The sequence below is a fragment of the Loxodonta africana genome, chromosome 17 (genome assembly GCF_030014295.1).
Source record: "Loxodonta africana isolate mLoxAfr1 chromosome 17, mLoxAfr1.hap2, whole genome shotgun sequence".
Lineage (NCBI taxonomy): Eukaryota > Metazoa > Chordata > Mammalia > Proboscidea > Elephantidae > Loxodonta > Loxodonta africana.
Window position 1 is genome coordinate 66366573 of NC_087358.1, and position 12415 is coordinate 66378987.

Here is a 12415-nt window from a genome sequence, read left to right on the forward strand (position 1 = left end):
AATCATTGTAACATACCACATTAATAGAACAAAGGAAAAGAACCACATGATCATCTTAACTGATGCAGAAAAGACTTTTGACAAAATACAACACCTTTTCATGATAACAACAACAACAAAAAAGTCGACAAAATAGAAATAGAAGGGAAATTCCTCAATATGACAAAGGGCATTTGTGAAAAACCCACAGCAAACATCACACTGAATGGGGAAAGTCTGAAAGTTCTTCCCCTAAGATCAGGAACAAGACAAGGACGCTCCTGCCACTGCTACTTAAAATTTACTGGGAGTTCTAACTAGAGTAACTAAAAAAAAAACTAGGCAAGAAAAATAAATAAAAGGTAATTTAAATTGGAAAAGAAGAAGTAAAACTATTTGTATTCACAATGACATAATTCTACACATAGAAAATCCCAAAATATTCACAAGGAAACCACTAGAGCTAATAAATAAATTCAGCAAAGTTGCAGGGTACAAGGTCAACATACATAAATTGGTTTGAGTTTCTAAGCACCAGCAATTAGCAATCTGTAGAGGAAATTTTTTTTTTAGAGGAAATTAAAAAATATAAATTTACAACAACATCTAAAAGAATACAGTACCTAAGAATAAATTAAACAGGTGGAAATTAAAGAAGATCTAAATAAATGGAAAGACATCCCGAATTCATGGATTAGAAGGCTTAATACTGTTAAGATGTCCATACTACATTAAGCGTTTTATAGATTCAACACAATCCTATCAAAATTCCAACAGCTTTTTTTGCCATCATGGAAAAGCCAAGCCTCGAATTCATATGGAAGTACAAGGGGCCCTGAACAGCCAAACGAATCTGGAAAAAGAAGAGCAAAGTAGGCAGACTGATACTTTCTGATTTCAATATGTACTATAAAGCTACCGTCATCAACAGTATGGTACCGGTGTTAAGGACAGACATATAGACGAATGGGACAGAACAGAGATTCCAATCATAAACCTACACATCTTTGGCCAATTGATTTTTGGCAAAGGTGTCAAGTCCATTCAATGAAGAAAGAATGGTCTCTTTAATACATGGAGCTAGAACAACTGAATCTCTACAGGCAAAAGAATGAAGCCGGACCCACACCTCACATCATATATCAAAATTAACTCAAAATGGATCAAATACCTAATGTAAGAGCTAAAACCATAAAACTCTTGGAAGAAAACATTGGGGTAAAGTTTTGAGACCCAGCTCTTAGATATGATACCAAAAGCAGGAGCAACAAAAGACAAAATGGATAAATTGAGCTTCATCAACATTAAAAACTTTTGTGCATCAAAGGACTTTAACAAAAAAGTGGAGAGACAACTTACAGAATGGGAGAAATTGTTTGGGAACTGTGTATCTGTTGAGGGTTTAATATCCAGAATATATAAAGAATTCCCACAACTCAATAACAAAAAGATAAATCAATTAAAAATGTACAAAAGACTTGAACAGACGTTTCTCCAAAAAAGACACACAAATGGCAGTAAGTACATAAAAAGATGCTCAGTGTCATAAATCATTAGGGAAATGCAAATCAAAACCACTGAGATACCACTTCACCCCTTCTAGGATGGCTATAAGGAGCCCTGGTGGTACAGTGGTTAAGCGCTCGGCTGCTAACTGAAAGGCTGGCAGTTCTAACCCACAGCCACTCCATGGGATCAAGGTGTGGCAGTCTGCACCTGTAAAGATTTACAGCCTGCGGAGCCCCCACGGCCACTCCGTGGGATCAAGGTGTGGCAGTCTGCACCTGTAAAGATTTACAGCCTGCGGAGCCCCCACGGCCACTCCGTGGGATCAAGGTGTGGCAGTCTGCACCTGTAAAGATTTACAGCCTGCGGAGCCCCCACGGCCACTCCGTGGGATCAAGGTGTGGCAGTCTGCACCTGTAAAGATTTACAGCCTGCGGAGCCCCCACGGCCACTCCGTGGGATCAAGGTGTGGCAGTCTGCACCTGTAAAGATTTACAGCCTGCGGAGCCCCCACGGCCACTCCGTGGGATCAAGGTGTGGCAGTCTGCACCTGTAAAGATTTACAGCCTGCGGAGCCCCCACGGCCACTCCGTGGGATCAAGGTGTGGCAGTCTGCACCTGTAAAGATTTACAGCCTGCGGAGCCCCCACGGCCACTCCGTGGGATCAAGGTGTGGCAGTCTGCACCTGTAAAGATTTACAGCCTGCGGAGGCCCCACGGCCACTCCGTGGGATCAAGGTGTGGCAGTCTGCACCTGTAAAGATTTACAGCCTGTGGAGCCCCCACAGCCACTCCATGGGATCAAGGTGTGGCAGTCTGCATCTGTAAAGATTTACAGCCTGTGGAGCCCTACGGGGCAGCTCTGCTCTGTCCTACAGGGTTGCTCTGAGTTGGAATCGACTTGACAGCAGTGGGTTTGGTTTGGTTTTGGTCTATGTCTCCGGCCTTATGTCTTCCCAAGGCTGCCCCTGATCCTGCTGTGTCTGCCTCTGTGCTCCCACTCTCCCTGCCTCCTCTGCTTGGGCTCAGTCCTGCCTTTAGAGCCTTGAAAGAGAGGACTACAGGTGCTGTGACCACAGGCCGAGGGGACCCAAAGTCCACACCCCTCCTTCTAGATGATGCTCTAAACTAACAAAACCTGTTGCCATCGAGTGGATTCCGACTCACAGCAACCCTATACGACAGAGTGCAACTGCCCCAGGGGGGTTCCAAGGAGCAGCTGATGGGTTCAAACAGCTGACCTTTTGGGTAGCAGCCGAGCTCTTAACCATTTGTCATCAACTCCAGCTCATGACAACGCCATGTGTGTCAGAGCAGAACTGTGCTCCATAGGGTTTTCAATGGCTGATTTTTCTAAAGTATTTCACCAGGCCTTTCTTCTGAGGCACCTCTGGGTGGACTCAAACCTCCAACCTTTCGGTTAGCAGCCAAGTGTGTTAACCGTCTGCAACATCCAGGATACTTGGGACGCCAGCATTCCCTGCCCATATGGCCCCAAGCTCACCTTCAGGGTCTTCTCAGAACTCTTCCCTTGGGCCAACCCTCGAAGATAAAGTGTGCTGCCCCCACTAGGACCAAGGGGCAGCCAAGGGCGGCTGTGTGTGGGATGGAGCAGGGATGGGCAGAGAAAGGAGGCGGGTCTCAGGCTGATGCCAGCTGTCCCCAGGTCACGGTGCTCCAGAGTGGGGCAGCCAGGAGCTGAGATTTTGAAGTTCAAGCCTCCCCTTCTGGATAATTACAAAGTTATATTTATCATGTAGGATCCCTAGGTAGCACAAATGATTACGCACTCAACTACTAGCTAAAACGTTGGCAGTTTGAACCTACCCAGAGGTGTTTCGGAAGACCTGCATCCGAATAAGGGTCACAGCCATGAAAACCCTATGGGGCAGTTCTACTGTGCACACGTGGGGTTGCCATGAGTAGGAATCAACTCGATAGCAACAATTCATCAAGGATAAAGCATATTTGGTTTAATTTTTAAGTAGATATACAGCATGTGGGCTACCATTTGTACTCCCGCCCAGGCTCTGCAAATGTCAATAGTGGGTCTTTCCCCTCCTTTCTGCCTCATGACCCAAATATACACTCATTTTGCAATACGTCACGCACATGCATGCACATACACACACTCTCTTCCCCTTAAACTGGCACCTGTTTTTACCCCCACCATTCCACTGGAGCGAGGCAGTGGTGGTTCAGGGGTAGAACTCTCACCTTCCATGCAGGAGACCCAGGTTTGATTCCTGGCAATGCACCTTATGTGCAGCCACCACCTGTCTGTCAGAGGAGGCTTGCGTGTTATACGATCCTGAACAGATTTCAGCAGAGCTTCCAGACAAAGACTAGGAAGAAAGGCCTGGTGATCTACTTCAAAAATCAGCCAATGAAAACCCTTATGAATCACAATGGTCAGAGCTGCAACCAATCACAGGGATGGTGCAGGACCCTGCAGGGTTATGTTCCCTTGTACATGGGGTCCCCACGAGTCAGGGTCCACTGGGTGGCAGCTAACAACAACTACATTTCACTAGAAACAGCTCTCAGATCTTTTTGCAGCCTTTGATATTTTTACCTGCCCTCGAAACTCTCTTGGGGTCTGTGACACTGGGCTCCTCCCTTTCTTCACCACTCACTCCTTCAGCCCCCATATATAAACATTCCCTAGGGTTCCAGCCAGCCTCCCTGTGGCCTCATCCACACATTCTCCCCAGGTCAACACACCAGGATGCCTATGGGATGGCTGGTGCTCCTCAGCCCACATCCACACGCTTCGAGATGGTGTAACTCTCTGCCCACAGCTGAGAATCGTGACGGTAAATAATGTTACTCAAGCTAAGTGAACAGGGAAGAGGCAGAAAATTAATCACTGAGAATCACGGCCCTGTAACTCGATGCTTCACGGTGGGTGATGGTATGATGGGTGGTATTGACTGAACTGTATCCCCCAGTACTATGTGCTGAATTAATTCTTGGCCCTTGGACCTGTGGCTGTGACCCTATTTGGAAATAGGAGATTTCTTTCATTATGTCAATGAGGTCACGTGAGTGTATCAAGAATCCTAAACCTAACTACTTCTGGGTTATAAAAAGACCAGGACAGACACAAAGAGACACACACGAGGAAGACAGGTACCATGTGAGGACTGTCTACAAGCCAAGGAACCAAGGAACACCCAGGGCTACCAACAAGAAAGAAATTGACAAGACTGATACCCTGATATGGACTTTTAGTCCCCGGAACTGTAAGAAAATAAATCTCTGTTCTTTAAAGCCACTCACTTGTGGTATTTTTGTTAGAGCAGCACCAGGCAACTAAGACAATTAGAAACACCAAGCACTGGTCTTCCTCTGGCAGCCAAGGAAGAGTTAAATAGAAAAGCCAAGCACCAAGTAAATCCCATTAAAGCGCAAATGTGTCACAACTACAACTTCCCTCCTGCGTGTGGCGCATGGGCTGGGGGTCACTTCCCATTCTAGCAGGACCTTACTGGGAAGAAGCCTCCACCACCACAGCGGAGAGGAACCAAGTCTCAGACAAACCTGTAGTACAGCTATTTCAACGGCCTCATTCTTCCTCAAAAACAAGCATCAAGAGCGTGGCTTCCTTTGCAGCTGCAATGCACTCTTCCTTAAGAACAACAATGTGTAGCAGGCGCTCTCAGCGGTGCCTCACAAAAACAGAAGCCCTGAACACAGGCCTTTTAAGCAATGCTTACACCACAGCAATGTCCTCAAACCCACACAAGATATAAGGAAGCCCTTAGGTTAGAGCAGCACTTACAAGGGAAAGTTGGTTTTGCCCCAGCAGATACTACAGAGAAAGCAGGAGCTTAGAACAAGGGCTTTGGAGGCAGACAGACTAAAATGCCAACTTCAGCTCTACCACACACTACTTGTGGGAACCTAGGCCAGTCATTTCTCTTCTCTAAGCCTCAGTTTCCTTACCTGTAAAATGGAGATACTGACATTTAGCTCATAGAGCTGTTGTAAGAAATAGACACATACCACAATTCCTTACTGGGAATATAAGCAATGGGTAAGGATGAAACCTACCACCCATCCGTCAGTTCGTGGTACTGTGGTGGCTTGCATGCTAGAAGTTATGTCACCAGTATTTCAAATACCAGCAGGGTTACCCGTGGTGGGCAGGTTTCGGCAGAGCTTCGGGAGTAAGCCTAGGAAGAAAAGTCTGGTGATCTATTTCTGAAAATTAGCCAATGCAAATCTTATGGATCATGATAGAACATTGTCTGACTTGCTTGATTTATATGTGTCACCAGCAGCAATCAACTGCTAGGGAAGGACATCTTGTTTGGTGAAGCAGAGGGCCAGCAAGGGTGAGGGAGGCCCTCTGTGGGAATGGTTGCCACAATAGCCACAAGGATGGACTTGGATATGCTGGTGATTATGAAGATGACACAGGACCAAGCAGCATTTCGTTCTGTTGTACGTAAGGTCACCACGAGTTGAAGGTGAGTTGACAGCAACTAACAACAAACAGAACCACAGTGTTCATTAAAAGTATTTCCTACGTTTTCTTTTAAGTCTCCAAACACCTTATATTCAGTTTTATATGTACAAGGCAAGATCCTAAAGGGCAGGGATGAAATTCTACTCACCGCTCTGACTTAGCAAAGTATATACAATTAGAAAACAAACACATAAACAAACACACCTGTTGCCATCTGGTTAATCAGGACCCATGGCAACCTCATGTGTTACAGAATAGAACTGAGCTCCACAGAATTTTCTTGACCGTAATCTTTATGGGAGCAGATTGCCAGACCTTTTTTTCCACGGCACTGCTGGATGAGTTCGAACCAACAACCTTGCGATTAGTAGCTGAGCACAAACCGTTTGTGCCACCCAGGGACTTGTGTGTGTGCAACAGAGCTGACAAATACAAGTCTGATTTGTGCCATCAGAAAGAGCACCATCTAGAGACAGCTGCTTTGAATGGAACCTGGACCGGATCTCAGAGCACCGCTAAGCACCTCAAACTCGCTTTGAAACAGATATGACAGCCGAAATAACGCGTCCTCTCTACACAAAACCTGGAATAAATAAAATGTGTTAAGATTGATTACGATTAACAAAATGGCATTTAAAAATAACACTACATCCAGGAGACATCTTTTTCTTAAAGAAAAAAAAAAAAGCCTGAGCAACAGATTTTGGGTTGCATTTTTTTCATTGAAAGTACTCAACAGTTTCACCAAACAAGCTTCAAAGGAAGAGAAACTGGGTAATTAATCTTGTCAGTTACAATCCATCAAATACAGGCTCTAACATTAGTTAAATACAACTGTTCAAATACAATTTAAGAAGCATCAAAAAACTCTAGAACCACAACCAATAGCAGCAAAACCACTGAGCATTTGTAAACAACCACCAGTAAACAACGTAATAACAAAGAATTCCCATTCTTTTAAAGCATCAAATATATACAATGAAGAGAACACTGGCCAGCTTTTTTTTTTTCCTAACTATACAAGACCCAAGATTTAAAACAATGTTATCAATAACAGACACAAACTGGAGCCGTCATAAGCTGTATCAACAGTCTTTTCCGCCGTGTTCCGGGTATCACGTCGCTGCGGAAGGCAGCCTCTCCAGTCTTCTCCTCATTGCCATCCTGGCGCACCGGGGGCACTCGGACCGGAAACACTGCTTGTGAAAGCAGGCTCTGCACGCTGCGAGCAAGAGCGAGAGGTCAGCCAAGGGCGACCTTGTTTTCTCCCATCTGTACAGACGCTCATCCCCGTCCTGGGGTGGGAGGGGAGTCTGACGGAACCGTGTACTCTAGAAAGACACGTGGAAGTCCGAACCCCTGGAGCTGTGAACGTGACCTTGTTTGAAAATAGGGTTTTTCTTTTGTTATCAGTTAACTTATATTCGTCATACTTGAGTCAGGTGGATCCTAACCCTAAGCCCTTCTGAACGGTGTCTCATAAAACGGGAGCAGCGCAGGTAAGGGGAGTCACCTAAGAGGAAGACAGGCGGCCTGTGGTGGCGGAGGCAGATGCATCTATAAGTGGCAAAGGAATATCCAGATCTGCCAGCAGCCACCAGGATCCAGGACAGCAGCACCAACCACTTCCTCTCTCAAAGCGCCCAGAAGGACTTAACCTGGCCGAGACCCTGATTTGGACTTCCAGCCTTCAGAACTGTTAGAAAATAGATTTCTGTTCTTTAAAGCCCCCACTTTGGGGTATTTTGTTATGGAAGCACTAGGAGACTAAGACTCCAGGGTTTTATAAAAACAAAGCCCCAGTCAGGTTGAAACTCACAGCAATTATCAATCCCAAATGGGTTGTGACATGAGGTCAGAAAGCCTGATGTAGTGGACACTGTGGTGCACCCCTGATCAAAGAGGACTGAGGCATGCGTTCCCCAGCTGCTGAGATGCTGCTGGCTGATGGCTCTCAAGGGGCCACCTCCCTTCTCTGGAAATAGCCCCGAATGGAAAGAACTGCCTCACCCAAGGTCCCGCCCCTTCCTGGGGCCAGCCTGCACCCAGTGATGGTCAATGTGGGGTTTAAAGGCCCCCTTGCCCCAACTTGGGACGATGCTGAAGGGCCATCCTGGCTCCAGAGCTCCCAGATGTGTTGAGGCCTTTGCTGCAACTTCCTCCTCTGCCCGATCCTGCTGCCTTCACTCCCTACAAGTGTGAGGCCTGGGAACACACCCCAGTGAACTCTCTGCACACTGACACCCGCCCTGTAATAATGACTAACGTGCCAGCCCCCTAGTGCTGCTGCAACAGAAATGCCACGAGTGGACGGCTTTAGAGAATAGAAATGTATTTTCTGAGTTTAGAAGGCTAGAAGTTTGAATTCAGGGCACTGGCTCTAGGGGAAGTCTCTCTCTGTCAGCTCTGGGAGATGATCCTTGTTTCCATCAGCTTCTGTAGCCCCAGTGTTTCACAGTTCCTTGGTGATCCTCGTATGCTGTCTGTATTCCCCAGTTTGTGCTTGCTTGTCTCTGTGTCTAGGCTGCTCCTTATGACTCAGAAGTAATTAGGTTTAGGACATACTCTATGGACTAATTAACATAACAGAGAAAACCCTACTTCCAAACGGGATCGCATCCACAGGTTTAGGGGTCAGGGCTTCAACACATAGTTTGGGGGACATAATGCAACCCATGACAGAGACAACACTAGAGGGACCCCAGGGCAAGCCTGCCCATATCGGAGAAATGGCAGAATTAATGCCCCAGTTCTCTCCCACGAGACAGCTTAGAGAGCACGGCATTCCTCAGGTGCTAACACCACAGGCAAGGGTCGGCAATCCTTTTCTATAAAGAGCCAGATAGTAAGTGTTTTAGGCCTTATAGGTGGTATGGTTTCTGTAACAACTATGCAACTCTGCTGTGGTAGCACAAAAGCAGCCAGAGACAATACTTAAAAATTGGGTGTGACTATGTTCCAATTACAGAAGCATGGAGCAGGCCATGGTTTGTCCACCTCTGATATAGAAAAACTGGGGCACAAGCAAAAAGGGACCACTTCCTCTATGCAAACCCTGTATCATAAGGCTTCATCCTTCATCTCTCCCCCGCACAAGGTGGTGCAAATGGTTTGTGCTCAACTGCTCACCTAAAGGTTAGTGATTCTAACCCACAGCAACCTGCTTCCATTAAGATTACAGGAAAAAAAAAAAAAAACCCATGGAGCAGCTCTACACTGTAACACATGGGGTTGCCACGAGTCAGAACTGACTCAAGGGCAACAGGTTTGGTATTTGTGTGTGTGTGCACCAAAACTCTATTACCTCCAATCCAACATATCAGCATACACCAGGCTCCTTATACTTAAAGAAGGGACGTTGCGCGTAAAGATACCTGAACATCTTCTACACGTTGTGGTCTGAAAGGGGAAGATGACAGCCGCACTCCGGCAAAATTCACAAATGAAGCCCCTTCCTTGACAGAGCTGGGAGGGAAGAGTCAACAGGTTAAAGTCCTCACTGGAAAAGTCTCTCTGCATGGAGAAGTGAGCTGCCACCTTACAGAGCTTCATGAGCATCGGTTTTTCAGTATCTATGATTCTGGCCTCCAGCAGCAAATGGATCTTGTCTCCTGCACAGTAAATGCACACCGATTCTGCACAGAGAAAGCTCACACCAAGGCAGCTGGGGGCACCAAAGACCATGATTTTAAATGTGTTCATTTTTTCTTCGTTTTTTTTTTTTTTATTATGGTATATAATAGTATATATATGGTATATAATATTTGCCATTTTAACCATTTTCGAGTGTACAATTCAGTGGCATTAATTACTTTCACCACGTTGTACAAACATCACCACCAGCCATTTCCAAATGTTTTTCCGTCTCCCTAGGTGGAAACTCAGCGCCTCTGAAATAACAACTCCCCGTTCACCCCTCCTCTCCCCGCCCCAGCCCCTTTCAGCCATTAATAAACTTCTGTCTCTATGCATGTCTATTCTAGAAATTTCAGGTAAGTGGGCTCATAGACAGTATTTCTCCTTTTGTGTCAGACTTTAAACATGCATTCTTAAATGGTCTTTTTTTTCCTAATTTCTACAGTACAATTCTTTGATCTATGTAGACATGGAGCCTCCTGTTCGTTGCTCCTGAGTCCACGTAGCTGTACCTGGCAGCAGAGGGCAGAGTAGGAATTGAGGGAGGCCCCAGGCAGGGCCAGGCGCCCAGGCTAAGAAGTCAGCTGACCAAGATTAGCCTTGCATTCCCACACTGCCACCTACCGGCAGGATGATGCTGGTTCTGAGCCTCAGTTTTCTCACTCATAAATGGTACTGCCAGCACTTCCCATGGGACTTGTGAGGGTTAAAGCATGCAATGTGCAGAACACCCCAACATAGCCCTGGCATATAAGGGACAGTTCAGGGATGCACCTATCCCCAGCAAACCCTCACCTCACAGCTGGCCACATGTGCAAGGGAAGCCTTCAGAAGCTCCTTCAGCAGGGGCACCATCAGCCCTCTCTTGATCCTGACTAGGTCATCCAGGGATAACAGGTGGAGTTCATCAGTCAAGTGTCTCGGCACCTGCTCAAACTCCTTTAATGTGCTGCCAGAGAGGAAACAAAAAGGAATTCCAGGATCCACCCATATAGCAGCCGGGAGAGAACCGAGGCCTGTTGTTTTCTCCTGGCACTCACACTTATTTTAACTCATTTTAAAAAAAAAAAAAAGAAATCTTCCCAAGAAAAAGACCTAACCTTGTCAGCACCACGCTACCTTTTCCAAGTTTGCTTGGGGGCCTTGAAATTAAAATTCCATAGATGCTTCCTTCAAAAAGCTGAAAAAGCAGAGAAACGTGTCCCTTGTAGTTTTCCCATGCACTCATATAGCAAAAGGAAAACCCTGAATATTTGTTTTTCAGGGTTTAAAAATGTGTAGCCTGTGAACGTCATCAAAATAAAAGCTTTTGTGCATCAAAGGACTTTATCAACAAAGTTAAGAGACAATCTACAGAATGGGAGAAAATATTTGGGAACCATATACCTGATAAAGGTTTAGGCTTAATATCCAGAATATATAAAGACCCTCTAAAACTTAACAACAAAAAGACAAACAACCCAATCAAAAAATGGGCAAAGGATTGAGCCCAAGATGGCGACTTAGGCTGACGCACCAGAACATCCCCCTACGTTACGGAGAAACCAACTGAAACAGATACAGATGACAACCTCGGAACCCTGAACATCAAATGGAAGGATGAAGAATTAGACCAAACTCCAAGCAGAAGGAGAAACAGGAAGAAAACAGCAGAGTTGGAGGTACATGGATACTCAGCACTTTGCCAACGGGCCCAGCACAGCATGGTTATCTTGGGACAAAGTGGGCAGCTTTCTTGTATGAGGAGACAGGAACAAAGAAACCAGCAACACACACACAAAAAAAAAGCATAACAAAATGACAGTAGTAAATTCATACCTATCAATAATCACACTGAATTTAAGTGGCTTAAATGTATCAAGTGATAGAGAGTGGCAGAATGGATAAAAAAATAGGACCCATCAATATATTGCCTATAAGAGACATACCTCAGACATAAAGACATAAACTGGATAAAAATCAGAGGACAGAAAAAAGAAGTATCAAGCAAACAGCAACCAAAAAAGAGCAGGAGTGGCAATATTAATCTCTGATAAAACAGGCTTTAAGTCAAAATCCATTGTAAGAGACAAGGAAGGGCATTATATAATGATTAAAGGGTCAATCCACCAAGAGGATGTAACCATAATGATTACTTACGTACCCAAAGACAAAGTTCCAAAATACATAAAACCATATTGAAAAGAGAGATAGACAGTTCCATGATAATAGTAAGAGACTTTTTAACACACCACTTTTTATAAATGACAGAACAATGAGAAAGAAACTCAGCAAAGAAACATAAGATCTGAACAACGCAATCAACCAACCCGACCTCACTGACACACACAGAACTTGCCAACCGAGAGCGGCACAGAGCACATTCTTCTCCAATGCACATGGATCATTCTCCAGAAAAGACCGTATTTTAGGCCACAAAGCAAGCCTCAATAAATTAAAAAACATCAAAATAATACAAAGCATCTTCTCTGATCACAATGTTGTAAGGTTAGAAATCAATAACAGGAAGAACAAGGAAAAAAATCAAATACATGGAAGCTGAATAACACCTTCCTTTAAAACCACTGAGTAACAGAAGAAATTAAAAATGAAATTTAAAAATTCCTAGAATTAAATGAGAATGAAAACACAAGATGCCAATACCTTTGGGTCACAGCAAAAGCAGTGCTCAGAGGAGAATTTAAAGCAGTAAATGCACACATCAAAAAAAAAAAAAAAGGATCAAAATCAATAGCTTAACCCCACAACTCAAACAAACAGAAAAAGAGCATCAAGAGAAGCCCACAGTCACCAGAAGAAAGGATATAATAAAGATTAGAG

At 44.9% G+C, this 12415-nt stretch overlaps 1 protein-coding gene across 18 annotated transcripts in view; it reads right to left on the reverse strand.

Moving 5' to 3' along the window:
- RUBCNL (rubicon like autophagy enhancer) overlaps positions 1–12415 on the reverse strand; it is a 163188-nt gene that overhangs the window by 76297 nt on the left and 74476 nt on the right. For 5 of the 18 annotated variants that reach the window (XM_064270111.1, XM_064270113.1, XM_064270108.1 and 2 more), the window contains exons 12-14: positions 10391–10544; positions 9334–9424; positions 4181–5975 (exon numbers count right to left, since the gene is read on the reverse strand). The exons of 8 other annotated variants lie outside the window; for them this stretch is intronic. In XM_064270111.1, the coding sequence (XP_064126181.1) occupies positions 5782–5975; positions 9334–9424; positions 10391–10544 (439 nt within the window). In that variant the 3' untranslated portion in view covers positions 4181–5781. Of the gene's footprint in view, positions 1–4180; positions 5976–6699; positions 7182–9333; positions 9425–10390; positions 10545–12415 lie in introns of those variants that run through there. 5 more of the 18 variants (XM_023551300.2, XM_064270121.1, XM_064270112.1 and 2 more) reach the window with 4 other exon arrangements.